General features: G+C 40.5%; 2 protein-coding genes across 3 annotated transcripts in view; one reads left to right on the top strand and one right to left on the bottom strand.

Annotated features, from left to right (window-relative positions):
- LOC116840540 overlaps window positions 1–2,924 on the bottom strand; it is a 4,742-nt gene extending 1,818 nt beyond the window's left edge. Inside the window, exons 1-5 of the mRNA XM_032807362.1 lie at window positions 2,171–2,924; window positions 1,934–2,103; window positions 1,585–1,833; window positions 1,361–1,521; window positions 222–311 (exon numbers count right to left, since the gene is read on the bottom strand). Coding sequence (XP_032663253.1) covers window positions 222–311; window positions 1,361–1,521; window positions 1,585–1,833; window positions 1,934–2,103; window positions 2,171–2,292 — 792 coding nt within the window. The 5' untranslated portion in view covers window positions 2,293–2,924. The remainder of the gene's footprint in view (window positions 1–221; window positions 312–1,360; window positions 1,522–1,584; window positions 1,834–1,933; window positions 2,104–2,170) is intronic.
- Window positions 2,925–5,040: 2,116 nt separating this feature from the next.
- LOC116840527 (arf-GAP with coiled-coil, ANK repeat and PH domain-containing protein 2) lies at window positions 5,041–10,899 on the top strand. Of its 2 annotated transcripts, XM_032807345.1 has the most exons (12): window positions 5,050–5,438; window positions 5,618–5,675; window positions 5,851–5,909; window positions 5,989–6,162; window positions 6,245–6,889; window positions 6,962–7,141; window positions 7,229–7,335; window positions 7,412–7,595; window positions 7,660–8,539; window positions 8,648–8,747; window positions 8,914–9,034; window positions 9,113–10,899. In XM_032807345.1, the coding sequence occupies exons 1-12, from the start codon at window positions 5,386–5,388 to the stop codon at window positions 9,279–9,281; spliced, it is 2,730 nt and encodes a 909-aa protein (XP_032663236.1). In that variant the 5' UTR covers window positions 5,050–5,385; the 3' UTR covers window positions 9,282–10,899. The 2 variants fall into 2 exon arrangements, with proteins under 2 accessions (XP_032663235.1, XP_032663236.1); XM_032807344.1 differs by lacking the exon at window positions 5,851–5,909 and having other exon boundaries at window positions 5,041–5,438; window positions 5,618–5,850; window positions 5,937–6,162.
- The last annotated feature ends 4,532 nt before the right edge of the window (window positions 10,900–15,431 follow it).

The following is a 15,431-nucleotide window of genomic DNA, read 5'->3' as shown; positions in this document are numbered from 1 at the left end:
TGTGTGTGTGTGTGTGTGTGTGTGTGTGTGTGTGTGTGTGTGTGTGTGTATGTCTTGAAATAGTATATTGAAAATGGAAAAGCAGAATTCAGTTTTTTACAAGTTCTATTTACATATAACGGGTTTGTAAATAATTGCCTCTTTATCTCTATATTACTCTATATTACATTCAGAATGTCTACTTGTCTTTACATTTGTTAATTAATTGTTAATATACTCACTCTTAAGCGTTCGAGGTAAGTTGTATTGTTGTTAAAATTGGCAGTAAAGTCGATACCACCTTCACTTTTATAATATTCTATACATCTCCTCTGAAAAAATAAATTTTATATATATATACACATATATATATATATATATATATATATATATATATATATATATATATATATATATATACATACATACAGGGTGTCTCACAACTAGTAGAATACCCGTTAGGTGTAGGTAGGGGATGCAATTTGGAACTAAAAGTTCCTTTCCCATTTTTTAATCCGACAATTAGTCAACGAGATATTAATTAATTTAGTTTGCCAATCCCTTAGCGCCCTGAGTGAGCGCTCAGGAACGTAGGACGCCGTGGGCTCCTCAAGGGCTCTGCTTGTTCGTTTTTCTTCCCTTTTTGTACACACACACTAAAATCATTTACGATACTCCATCGACATGTAGAAAACATTCAAGTGACCCACGCACTCCAAGGAAACATACCACACATGCCCTCCCCCTCCGGCACATAAAGTGCAATCACTCCACCCACTCGCACTAAAAACATTTAAATTATCTATGCACTCATAACCGCACACAAAAACACCCATACATCACTCCCACACATAAAAAACTTGCTACCCCCTAGCCCCGGTCAGGCAGCTATTCACATACCCACTCACTCACTCATCCATATTTATTCCTCTGTGATACAAAAAAGAGGAGAAAAACGGACAAGCAGAGCCCCTGAGGAGTCCGCGGCACCCTACGGCCCTCAGCGCTCACACGGGGCGCTAAAGGATTAGCAGACTTAATTAATATCTCATTAACTAATTGTCGGAAAATGGAAGAGGAACTTTCAGTTCCAAATTTCACCCTCTACCTACCCTTAACGGGTGTTCTACCAGTGTGGGACATACCCTGTATATGTGTGTGTGTGTGTGTGTGTGTGTGTGTGTGTGTGTGTGTGTGTGTGTGTGTGTGTGTGTGATAAGAATAGTTTAATTGACAAGTTTTTATACAAAGACTAAAATTTAATATGTGGAGATCACTCATTCATTCACACACGCGCGCGCGCGCACACACACACACACACACACACACATATTTGTTATATTTATTTGGTCTGTAGCAGACAAACCAAAAAGATACTTGCAATTTCTTCCAACGTATCTTGAGAAAGAAAATGCTCCTGCGATAACGTGTAACTAAGAAGCATGGGTCGAGGATATTCATGTGGTCTGTTTTCAGGTGGAGGCAAAGACCAAAAAACATTAAAATTTGACTCGTAACAGTTGCCATCCATGTTGTACGGAGCTACAGAAAGTGAAAAAATAATTACAAAGTTATTAAAGAAGAGAATGTTTCAAAGATACTTACAGCAAATTAATCCGACGCAAGGTATATATCCGTTGTCACTAAGTCCTTTCATTTTAATTTGATAGTCTAATTGAGAGTCCACATCTCTCAGGGAGGGTGATGCGTGAGAGCGCGGATGAGAATGATACCAACCTACCAGTGTAACATGTTTCCATTCCATGGCTTTTGCAATTTCAGTTTCCACAGCTGCTGCAGCTGATTTATCCTTGCCGGAATAGCGGCATGGAAATGCACATGTTATGGATAGATCTACAATAATATGTAGTACAATCAAATGATATTTAGTTTTTATACTAGATAAAATAGCTATGTACTTGATACAATTAAACACAGTAGTTATGAAATGTACTATGTGAATTTATATCCCAGTGTCCACCTAAGTAACCACAAACTTCCTTGTCTGTTAAGTGACAATGTAAATCCACTAATAGGGCTGCAGTACTTGTGACAGTCACCAAAAATGGCTGTATCTTTCCGAGTGTACTAAATGATGTGAGTTCTACCATTGTGCTCATATCCCTAGTAAATAAAAAATCAAAGTTCTGACAAGGAAGAGCCACAAATCTCTTTTACTTGAGAAACTTACATGGCATGACTACGTATTCCTAAATTAGTATGCTTCACTGGGACTCGTACCACTTGTACCAGAGGACTGGTTTGTACTGGTTTCTCGCTGCTCTCTTCTGTAATTTCGGCTGACATATCCATCTTTATATGTAAAGTTATCAAGATTTATTAAAAAAAATTATCAAGATGTGATGCTATCGACGTTAGAAGATCCACATATATATATTTCTTCGCTTTTCATAACGCTAAACTCTTGTCTGTGAGGAACTGTAGTCAGTAACTACTCGCTCCGTCGTTAACGAAGAGTGCACGTTTCCGAGCGATCGAGCCGCGATCAGAAACGTACGACTCTGCCTAATTGCGTCTCGATTCTTATTTCACTTATTATTTCGGAACGCAGCCCAGCACGAAAACAAGCACCGTGTGCTACTTTACATTGGTTATGGCCTTCGCAGCCAGCGCGATTTACGACGCGACACGCAATATGCGATGAGCGATATCCAATGAGCGTACTGGTATTTCAGAAATGCTGTACGCTCATTGGATATCGCGTGTCATATATCGCGTGTCGCATCCATGGACGTAGTATACATGGACTCCGCATATGGCCAGAAAAGTGAAGCCAATATACACAGCCCCTCTGTGTTCTCTGTCTCTTTCTGCACAGACAAAGTGTGCAATAAAATTTAAATAAGACTTTTAAGGTGCGGGTCCAATGATCCGTAATGGCTCCTGCCCACAGGACGCGACAACGTTTACCGTGCGGCGGAAGTTCGCGCAACAGCCAATTAATATACTGCTTTCCATAATAACCTTCTAGCTCTTACGGTCTAAAGCCCATTCTACAATTGCGTAAGCGTAGTCGTGATCGTAAGAGTCAACCAATCCGAATGTTTTATTTACTGATTGCTTTATTCTGATTGGTTGTCGTAATCACATACAACCACTTACATCCTCGTTTACGCAATTGTAGAATGAGCTTAAAACAACATATTGGCTGTCGGGCGGACTTCCGCCGCGCGGCAAGCATTAAGCCCATTCTACAATTGCGTAAGCGTAGTCGTGAACGTAAGAGTCAACCAATCCGAATGTTTTATTCACTGATTGCTTTACTCTGATTGGTTATCGTAATCACTTACAACCACTTACATCCTCGTTCACGCAATTGTAGAATGAGCTTTACCGCGTCCTGTGTGCAAGAGCCATTACTTGCCAGTCTAGTCGGAGTGCTGTTGCACTCTATAATATTATGGAAACGAGAAATGGATGCACGCGCTACAAAAAAGTGACAAAATAGAAAGAAACCCGTAGCCCCTCTATTCTGGTTCTCTTTCTAGGACCGGTATTCGTAGTCCAATCTTATATTTAAGATCATCTTATTGTCTTATGATATCATAAACCAATCACAGAGCCGTATTCGCATCTTAAGACATTACTCAAAACGGTCTTGAAATAAGATTCGACTATGAATACCGGCCTAGATGTTGGCTTCACTCTATTAGGCTACGTTCAGATTTCACACCCGGGTGTATTCTATTACTAGAAGTGCTATAGTATAACATATACTATAGTATTTCTAGTAATAGAGTACACCAGGATGAAGAATCTAAACGCACCCTTAGATGACAGGGCCCTGTAAGGTAGGACCAAGAGCTGACGCGTGATGGCGCCACTAATCGGTCACCGACTAGCCATCCAGGCGCCGCCAGCGGGCGAAGTAGGAATTAAGAGCGAGAGAGGCACGCGATATGCGCATGGCGGAAGAGACAAACTTGCGAGAATCATCGAAAAGAATCGAAAAGATCCCGGAAGAGCGCATAGCGCCAAAAAGCATCTCGAAGAGGAACGACTCTCGTTTCAGCCGCCGTAGAGAACGCACCCGAATAGTCCACGCGTGACTAGTCGTTGCGAAATAGATTTAAGGTCGAAGTAGTAATAAGGAGAACCGTTGTAGTCAAAGAACTTTAATAAATGTTACAGTTGTGTTCGAAAAGTCAGTGAATATAATTAAACTCTAGAGAAAGTTAATATTCCTAATCGGGGCGATTAAAAGTTTCGTTCCGTATCTTTCAGCGCCTATTCTTACAATTTTTGCGTATACGTAATTTTCATTGCGCAGCTATTTTATAGTATGATTAAGGCTGCGTTCCGAAATTCACTGCCAGTACTGAAATTCTATAGTTTATGTCACATATACTATAGAATTTCAGCACTGGCAGCGAATTTCGGAACGCAGCCTAAACCTGCGCAGTAATGGCTTCTGCACACAGAACGCGGTAATGTTTGTCGCGCGGCGAAAGTTCGCGCGACAGCCAATGAATATGCTGCTTTCCGTAATAACCTTCTAGCTCTTATGGAAAAACAACATATTGATTCGCACGGAATCCCGCCGCGCGGCAAACATTAGGCCTGTTCTTTGTAGTTGCACTGCTGAACTGGTGCAATATATTGAAGTGAAACAAATATACGTTTTCTCACTCTAACTTATTGCACTAGTTCAGTAGTGCAGCTACAAAGAACAGGCCTATTACCGCGTCCTGTGTGCAGGAGCCATTAAACTTACGTATGCTCAACTATTTCAAGAATAGGGGTCCAGGGACTCGATTCTCTAACTTGCGTATACGTAAGTTTTACTGCGCAGGTTTAATCATTCCATAAAATAGCTGCGCAGTAAAACTTACGTATACGCAACTAGTTAGAGAATCGAGCTCCAGGCGTGGGGCTCAATTCTCTAACTAGTTGCGTATACGTAATTTTCATTGTGCAGCTATTTTATAGTATGATTAAACCTGCGCAGTAAAACTTATATATACGCAACTATTTCAAGAATAGGAACCCTGATGGGTCGCGTTCCAAAATTCTACTCGGTGGGTAGAATACATTTAATTGACCAATCATGATAAAGAAATCCTAGTTCTTATCTTTGTTCTTATTGGTCAATTAAATGCTACTCTACTCGTCGAGTTTTGGGACGCAACTATGGAAGTTGTGTATGTGCATACATATGTTGATAGCACTGTTAAACGTCAAGGCCGTGCTTCAATTGACTCGATTGGGTTCAGACCAGAGCTCGCATGTTTGACAGACTACGCGAAAGTTCATAGTTTTTAGTAATTGTGCCGGATTATTAACCAAGGTATTGTTTCATGGGAAATATCGCGCGCACAGCATTTCGAGATAGCAGTACGTCAAACGAACCTGCGTTTCAAATTCTCGGAAAACAAATAGTACAAAATGAAGCCTTTGATCGAATTCGAAGAATGTTTACGAGATACTCCCAAGTTTCGGTAAGATCTATGTTGAACTTAATCAACCAAAGACAACTACTGATAAATTTTTAATTGCGTCACTTTTACTTTGCGGCTCCAAGATTTTTTCTTTCTTTTTCTTTTTTCCTTTGTTGATCTTTTGTTGAGTATGCAAAGCAATGTTATAATGTGAATTGTGTTTCATAAACCTTACACAGATCCTGCATCGAGGAGGTAGAAGGAGATATAGATCAACTTGAACAAAAATTGGATAAGGTATTGGCACAATACTGTTGTTACAGTAACACAGGCAGGCATATACTGTTTGTATTATCGATTGGACCATTGCGGCATAATTATTACATTATATGGCTGGTGCCAAGAATATGTATATATATACATAGTCTTTTTTGTCCTGTGCTACCTTTTGCTACAACTTTGTTATTTACAGGTATTAAAAAATTGCAGCCTAACCATTGACACTGGAAAAACTTTTGTTGGACAGCAAAAGTATGTTTGACATGTCTGATATTCCAGTTTACAACATAGCCACATCAATAATAATAATAATCTGTCATCTTGCCAATAGCCAATTTGCCAATAGTCTGTGGGAGTTGTCTCTGTACTTCAGCGATGATCCAGAAATAATGGCATTTTTAAACAAACTCATTCATGCTCTGCAAGAGATGAACAAGTATCATAGTATCTTGTTAGACCAAGCTTCTAGGACTGTAATGAAAGATCTTAATAATTTTATCAAGAGGTGAGTAAGATACACCGGGGATGGTAGAGGACAAATTTGTCATATAAATACTATATAAAATTGTGCCTCAATATTTTTCCAGCGACATCAAGAGAGTAAAGGAGTCACGGCATTATTTTGAAAGGATCTCCAGCGACCTGGATGTCGCGTTAAATAGGAACTCTCAGGTGCCAAAATCTCGGCCGGCAGAATATGAGGAAGCCTCGAATATCCTCTCGGCCACACGATCTTGTTTTCGGCACACCGCATTGGATTACATTCACGCGCTGACGATGCTACAAGCGCGCAAACGCCACGAAATATTAGGCACATTGCTGAGTTACATGCATGCATGCATCACTTATTACCACCAAGGTAGTGATCTTGCTCAAGACTTGGATCCATTCCTGAGAGATCTCGGCGAGAACTTAGTCAGTATGAGAGGTGATACGAATAAGCTCGAAAAAGAAATGGAAAATCGGCATATTTACGTTAACAATAGGGATCTGATTCCCTCTCCTGTACCTGGCAATCCCAAGATGGAGGGATATTTGTTTAAAAGAACGAGTAATGCTTTCAAAACCTGGAACAGAAGGTGGTTCTGCTTGAAGGATCATCAGCTGGTCTATCGAAAGCGAACAGGTGACGAAGGTTATACAATCATGGAAGAAGATCTACGATTATGCACCGTAAAACCAGTAGTCGATTGCGACAGGAGGAATTGTTTCGAAGTTTTAAGTCCGACTAAGTAAGTGAATGCGCAGTGACGAACGCGAAGGAAAAGTGTGCCATAAGATAAAGAGTATCTTGTTATTCGTAGGAGTCACATATTGCAAGCGGACAGTGAAGAAACTTATTTGGCATGGGTGACTGCCATGCAGCAAGCTATCGGTGCTGCCATTCAAAGAGGAATGAGTGTAAACGCGAACGTTGATCCACGTGAATCTCAGTCGCGCGACAGCAAGGGCCCCGCGAGGCCGCTAACGAGACCTAAATCGAGGTAAGTTCGGCGTAAGTGATCGCACAGTATTGAATATACTTCAACGCGCGACACCTACGCGCAATCTGATCTCAATCCTGATTCTAGAGTATGGGAGCAGTTATTGAAGATATCTGGCAATGAGATTTGTTGCGATTGTGGCGATATTAACCCACGATGGGCCAGCATCAATCTGGGGATTACACTCTGCATAGGTGAGTTTTCTTCATTTGACTACGCCAAATATTTCTGCCACTTACACGCATTCACTTTGCTCTGACGTATGCGCAGAATGCTCCGGTGTACACAGAAGTCTCGGTGTACACTACAGCAAAGTACGTTCCTTAACTCTAGACGACTGGGAACCGGAAATACTGAAGGTGATGGCAGAATTAGGCAACACCGTGGTAAATAGCATATACGAGGCTTTACCTATACCTGCCGACATTACCAAAGCTACGCCAAAATGCAACGGGTGAGTGTGTTGTCTAGTGAAAAAGTTGCGTTTGGCAAAAAAAATATCCTTTCTTTCTTCTCAGTAACATTCGGGAAATCTGGATAAAGTCAAAGTACGTAGATCATAAATTCGTAAAGCCTGTAACCGACGCGCTACCGTCCGGGCATCACGTCAGTCGAGACGAAATGTACTTTCGAAAGTGGAGCGTACGTAAGTTACGCCGCAGACCACGCAGTTGCGACAAGATCGACGATGGCAGTCGCGATAGAGCGTTGTCGTCCGTAAAAGAAAGCAATCACTCGACGAGCTCGGACGACAGCAAACACACATCGATCGACAGTTTAAATTCCGTTGGCAAGGCAAAGCTTACGGGGCGCAATTCTGTCGGCTCGGATGACGGTGCTAATGTGGATTTGAAAAATAACTCTGCTCTCTACGGAAGAATCTTGAATCGTTCGCAACACGATCTCAACAACGTTACTAATAAACACGTGAAAAGCACCGCGTCCTGCAGAGAAGCGGTGAGCGGTGAAGATATTCGTTTAGACAGTAGTCGAAATAACGATACAAGCGAAACAAGGAACAATTCCGACAGGCGCGCCGACGACACCAAAGACAATGACAAAGACATTTTGGAAAGTAAGGAGTCTCCCAAATTGGAAAAACATTGTAAGGATAAAGCGGAATCGAACGTATTGATGTTTGGCTGCGATGTGCCGAAACCCACGATCGATGGCAGTCTAGAATTGGTGAGCTCTGATCAAGATTCTACAGCTGGTGAGGACGAAGAATTTACCGACGAGGAAGATATAGAAAATCTGCATCCCGACATGTTGCTTTATAAAGCCGCAGCGGCTCATAATCTTCCCGTGATGTGTGCGGCATTGGCGGCTGGCGCCGACAAATTGTGGTCCAATGTTAACGATAAAAGTCGCAGTGCTCTACATCAAGCGATAATAAGCGTACGTGTGTGCATTTTATACATAAGTTCAATTCACCAGAACCAAAACTTGCGTAAAACGAGTTTCACAACACTTGAACATGATTGTACGTTTATTGTCTGTACGCAGGGTTCTGTTATGTCGTGCGAATATCTTCTCCTGAATGGAGCACGAATTAATTGTCGAGACGCCGACGGAAAAACGCCGTTGTATTTGGCGACTGAATTGGGTATCTATATATTGATATTACCTATATATTATAACATATATTGATATCTCTCTCTCTCTCTCTCTCTCTCTCTCTCTCTCTCTCTCTCTCTCTCTCTCTTACTCACTCACTCACTCACTCACTCATGTGTTTCAACTATTCATGGTACACATGGTACATTGTATAGGACACACCGCGCAAGTGTGCTTACTCTTGAAACATCATGCCGATCAACACATCGAAGATGAAAACGGGGTAAAGCCTTTGTCGATCGCTGTAAAGGAAGCAAATGCTGACATCGTTACATTGTAGGTGTCGTGCGACACAAAATCTGCTTGTTGATAAAATGTATCGCATTCGATTACATTGACTCTTATACATTCCAGACTGCGGCTTGGACTCTTAAACGAAGAAATGAAGGATTCGGAGATAGGCGTCACAGGTGACGAAACATTCAACGATGTTGTTCGTGATTTCAGCCAATTGGCTTGTTCGCATCCAGAGCGATTGCAACGTCGGAACGAATCCACAAATTTACCAAACATGCCTGATTGAGTTTTGCAAATTTTAACAGCTATCCAAAGGTTTACCGGTTGCGCAAATACAACGATATTTTATATTTTATGAACGATGCATTAGCCACGAAACATGTTGCAAAAGTAGTCTTTCAAATTGTCGCAGGGTATTAATCATGTAAGCGCGCGAGTGGAAAAATTATGGCCGAGCCACTTTCTACAGAGGTATTTTCAAATATCTACATTCTTCTTTTTCTTATGAAACAAAGTAAACAAGTAGCCTTATACTTTAAATATCACTCAAAGAGCGTGATACATCGTGATTATGTACTTTTGACTCCATATCTTTTTACTTGTATCGTAGTATTATTGTGTCTCTTTAGGAATAATTCGTGTCGCAACAATCAATTCCTCCTCATTTATGCGTACGTAGAATTACGACTACATGCACTGAAATGCGACGAACGTTTAAAAAAGAAGAAACGCTTCTATCAATTATTTGCTCGACTTTGTCGAGTTTCCATGCGCAAGATGTAGTAGAATATTTTCCACATATTCAAGAACAAACATACATATACATATTTATATGTTGTACGTGATATAAAAGCACGCAAAATATTTGCTCACGCTACGTTACATCGAAAGTTTTGCTATTATACGTTAAACGTTGGATACATATTATAGCCTAGGTATGTAATGGAATGATTATGATTGATGCATTAGAGCATCGAATCAACTAGTTGCCCTGCAAATTACTTGGAAAGTAACGTATCATCGATCGGGTCGATCGGATAAAAAAGTTCGTCATCTTGTAATCAAATACATGACATGTTGATATAACTTGTGTTACCATAGTGATACGCAGTTGTATGTCAGTTAATTGGTCATCAACTTGTACGCTTCCCGAATTAGATGAACAAAGTGACGAGAAAAAGGGAGAGAAACGTAAAATCCCTGTTGCCAAAAATTCCCACTTGTATATAGAAACGTTGAGATCTGATTGTTTTTTATATATTTTCTAAAATAGAATTTGTGATTTTTTTAGAAACTTGTACAGAATGCAATGTTATGAAATTAGAAAAAGGAAAAATGATGAAATTTCTTAGCAAGAAATCACGCATATTTTACCGCATTTATACATATTTATACCACTAATGATATGTAAATAGGTTAGGCAATACACATACACAAAACACACATTCCTGGTGTACTATGCCGACTCTTTTACATGTCTTTCGAAGAGAATTAAGCACGAAAAGTGACATGAGAGATGACTCTTAGTCGTTAAGTCGATCGAAAGAAAAAGAAGTAATTTGCGGAAGTACGGCGATTATTAAAAAATTAAAATATGGAATACTGCAATGTCATGATCATTGTAGACATTTGCTTTTGATAGGTAGTCCCCGTGTTATTATCGATTGATTACAGATCTCGTGTTTATAAGGAAGAACTCAAATCGCGAAGCAACTAGAATAACATACGAGATACGTACAAACATGTACGCATTTCAAATTTTTATAAAGATGTGCCGTTATAATACAACCGATATTCGCTATAATTTATATCTGTATTAACTTTTACAATTTGCGAGATAAAATTACAGTTAATAATATTATATTAATCTAATATTACCGAAAAGAAAAGAAATTGTAAATACAGATACGCTCTTTTTTATGTATTTAATATACACAAAAGATACATACACACACACACACACACATATATATATATATATATATATATATATATATATATATATATATATATATATATATAAAATCAAATATTTGTATTTTGTACTTATAAACTGTTCGTACCTCTTACAATCCTTGTCAGAGATGTCGTTTTAAACTATCAAAAAATATCAAACCATTCAATCAACTTTTTTTTATCCTACGTTGCGTTTAATATTTTAAATAGCATCGCTCGACAATGCAACATATAATCGAGAAAAAAATATTTTGCTAGGCTTTCAAAGACTAAAGATCGACGGCCGAAAAATATTAAACTCCATAATCATATTTCGAGCTCTAGCCAATTCTACTCAACTGGCTTCGACTGGTCGCATCTCTCACGAAATACTAACGTACTTACGTTTGTATTTACAGTGTTCTGTAAAGAGTAATAAATTTCATCACAATTCAAGAGAATAAAAGAGAAATTTGGAAGAAAGAAACAATCATACCATCTCGCGCGCGATGCGGTATGTACAAATATACATCGTGAAAAAATATGAAAAAGAACTGTGAAACAGACAAAAAAAAATATATATATATATAACAGAGATTTAGAATTTTTTAATTACAACCATACGAATGTAGTTTAATTTGTGCAACCTGAATTGTGTTACATCCAACAAAGTCTGCGTCGCTTCGGACGACATTCCGCGAAAACTGCCCACTCGCACTCACGGTTAGTTGACTATACATTCGTTATGATGCTCTCGTTACTGACGTTTCTGATCAATGTTACGAAATTAGAGACGCGCTAAAAATGTCTCTTGAATAACGCAGCGTTATCAATCAGAACGAGAAGGCACCGGGTTTCAATAAACGTTTTAATCGTGCTTGTAATTTGATATCGAACCGTGTGTTACTCGGTTCTCAAAGTAGGAATGATTTTATGCGAAGCGCGAAAACATGTCCTAAAATATCTGTGTATGATGCGTACGATAAAAATAAATATAAGACTACGTATACGTGTATATATTGGAACAAGTGTAAGCATCATTAGGCGACAAGTCTAACTGATAAACATGTGTCATAGCGGCAACAAAAACAACTCTGAATTCTACTTTGTAAAACGATAATTCATTTATACGCGGCTTTTACCCTTTCTGGGATATTTTTCCTCTTTAATCTTTGTCGTGTTCTGATAATTTTTGTCATTCTTCAGGCGATTGCAGAGGAAAGAAGAGCCGAAAGCGATTCGCTGCATTTTACACGCGCGTGTACACGCACAATCGCACAAGTGTCGTAAATTTCCACTAACGAAGCATCCTGAAGGAATAAAAAGCGAAATAAAAAAAGAAAACGCGCACGAATAGTCGGTCATTACAGTCCGTCCGCGCTGTTCGATGGCGTTGCATATTCGATAATGTCGTCGTCATCACGAAAAGCGAGAGAGCTTACGACAAGAAGTTGCATACGATGTGTGCGATAAGCGACGCGTCCATCAGGTTATGCGCACCAATCGCCGCACGCACTGAAAGAGGAGCGTTCTTGATTGATATCAAAATCACTCATAACCCAATATCCGACGATATTTTCGCTGAAAATTGCGATCAACGATCTCGGATTTATCTTATTTGGATATTTCAGTAAGACAGTAAGATCCGTTTGGAAAGAAGAAGGATATGCGTAAGAAACGTGCGGCTGTGAATCAAACGCGAGTGTCAATGCTCCATCGTCGCGGTTATCAGTTATCGGTGCGTGCATGACACGCATGCGTACGTATCAAACAAATTTATCGCCTGGACCTCTTTCCGTTTTCTTCGCATGAAGGGGACGCAATCGGACGCGCGATACATTGCGACATACGCTACTCGTGAATGTCCATTCGCAATTTGATGGCGCGCGAATAGAATACAGTCTATAATCTAGAAACGTAGGACATCGCTGAGAGAGAGAGAGAGAGAGAGAGAGAGAGAGAGAGAGAGAGAGAGCGAGAGAGAGAGAGATCTTAAAGCGCAAGAGTTTAACACGCCGAGCGCTTATGCTTATCCTAAATACCATGCTGAAATAGTCGTACAATTATTTGTGCATCGGAATGAGAAAAGTGCAGAATGTCACTTTTGCATCGATCTATCGATCGCGTTTCAAATAGTTGCGTTTGAAAGTGATCATGAGCGAAACCATTGATAAGTTTAACGATACGATACTTTCCCCTGACGTCAGATGTCCGCGAGAAAATTAATGCGATGCGTCTGTGTGACACGCACAATCGCCAAGCATCGTACATTTCCATTGACAAAGTATCTTGAAGAAATAAAATGCGAAGTGAAAAAGTCTCGTATACGCTCGAGCGATCGGCCATTACAATTCGTCCACGTCGTTCGACGACGTTACATTTTTGTGTCGCCATCGTCAGGAGAAGCGACAGAGCTTACACATTCGACGAGAGGTTGCACGATGCATACGATAAACGACTCGTCCATCGGCTAGGCGCACCAATCGCAGCTCGTCGCTTCCCGATAGGAGCGTTGTTTATTGACGTCTGCTATCAATCGTGGCTATGCGCGATGTTTACCAAATGTTTATCGTTCGCCATTGATCCATTACCCGTTGTCGTGTTGCCACTTTTCGATATCCCACCCGAAATTGCGATATACAAATGCACCTATATAAAAACGTATACTTTTCCGCGACTCATGCGCGATTGCATTGCAATAATGTACGTGTCGTCCGCGCAAGTCCCGGGATACAAGCAAGCAACATCGAGTCAAAATTTAGTGGTGGATCTCACGGAATTGCACAAATATTGCTCTTCAATGTGCCTCGCGAATACTTCCCGCCACGCAATTCCCATCGGCGATGGGAACGGAACTGATTACAGGAATAAGCGACTCGAATACTTCCGAACAAACTGTTCTGTTGGCGTCGCATCGAATCGAGTCATGTAGCGCCGCAGTCGGGCTGAAAACGCGGCGGCAAGCAGTCTACGATGTTTACTCTCCTTATTAAGAATTAATAGAACAGAAGTAGAGGCTAGAGCGCGCGTAGGTATATAATAAGCGATAGAAGCCAAAGCGCACACTGTTGCACGTGCACGGGCACGGCAAGAGGGACGAGGGTTCATTTCGCTCACGCCTCTTTCATCCCAACTTTTTCCTCCAATAGAAATTGATCGTACAAACGAATTTCATCGTCTCATGGTATGGTATGAGAGACACTCCTCCCGCTTGCACATCATCCACGTATCTACGCCACACGTGATACACGTGGCGTAGATTGGCGTTTATCCGTCGTATGACGTCGGTTCATCGTCAAATATAGAAGGTAAACATGCGTCGATGTGACCATTAACGGGGAGTCCTAGTTCGTGGATCGCCAATGGGAAAAATAAAACAATAATTCGATGTTATTGATAGCCTGTTAACAACGCACAAGCCATTGAGTCGATGTTTGCTGCCTTCTCATGCTCCATCATGTGATTAAACGAGCACGATAAACAAATTCCTCGCTCATTTAAACGATTGACGTTCCACAAGTGGCTCGTTAAAAAGGACATTTTTCATCTCCGTTATTGCACGAAGAAACGATAATCTCGTACGGTACGCAATATCTTTTTTTTCTATATGGAGAGAAAAACCAAGTTCGATACATCGAACTAATTATTCATCATCCGAAAGCCGAATATTCCGACGAACGTTCTTGGTCGCAAACCGAACGAAGATACCTGTCGTTTCTCTTGTTAGTCTCGAATTAGTGGAACGAACTGAAATATCTCAAGTTTTGTTTATGTCGCGAAATCTCTCGTCTGTTCTCTGCTACGTTAAAGTAGTAACGCAAAAATATAAGATTCGCATTCATTAGAGACATGAATTCTTATGCCGATTCTGCATGTGCGCTGACCAAACTCTATCTAGTCTAGAGACCTATCTGCCCATCAGAATTAACTACTTATCAGTTTGTCGCGCCGTTGAAAGAGGTGAAGACAGAAAGTCGTAATTCGACAGGAAAACGATCTATGTATGGAAAGGACGGTAGACATACGCGCGCATTACACGACATCTCGTTAGTAACGACTGTTTACGATGGCGGGCGATTTGTGAGTCTAGATTAAAATACATTCTTGTATGTGCGTTGCAATCCGCAACGGAATGACACCGCACATTGATATTCACCAATTTAGACCGACTTACGCGATAGCCACGCATTAATTCGCGAATTGATACGCATAGATCGCATAAAGGCAATGCACGGACGGACGATTCTTCTTAATTAACGTTAACGCTAACAACACGTTACCGATCTCTCGCGGCACGCGGCATTCATTACGTATGTTAATTTACGTCAGAGTTTGGCACATGTTGCACATTTCGACCGATTTTTGACTTGCTGCTTGCCTAACGTTAATCCCCCTCCTTTTCCACAACGCGTAACGTACGAGCCGTTCGAGATTCAGGAGCGTAAAAAGACTTGTAAACATATGTTTCTAATAGTGGAAAGCTATTGGAAATATATGTTTA

This window comes from Odontomachus brunneus, unplaced genomic scaffold (genome assembly GCF_010583005.1).
Source record: "Odontomachus brunneus isolate Ranch 3 - 2012 unplaced genomic scaffold, Obru_v1 Obru_scaffold_010, whole genome shotgun sequence".
In the NCBI taxonomy this organism is placed as follows: Eukaryota; Metazoa; Arthropoda; class Insecta; order Hymenoptera; family Formicidae; genus Odontomachus; species Odontomachus brunneus.
This window is presented reverse-complemented; position numbering and strand designations above follow the sequence as displayed.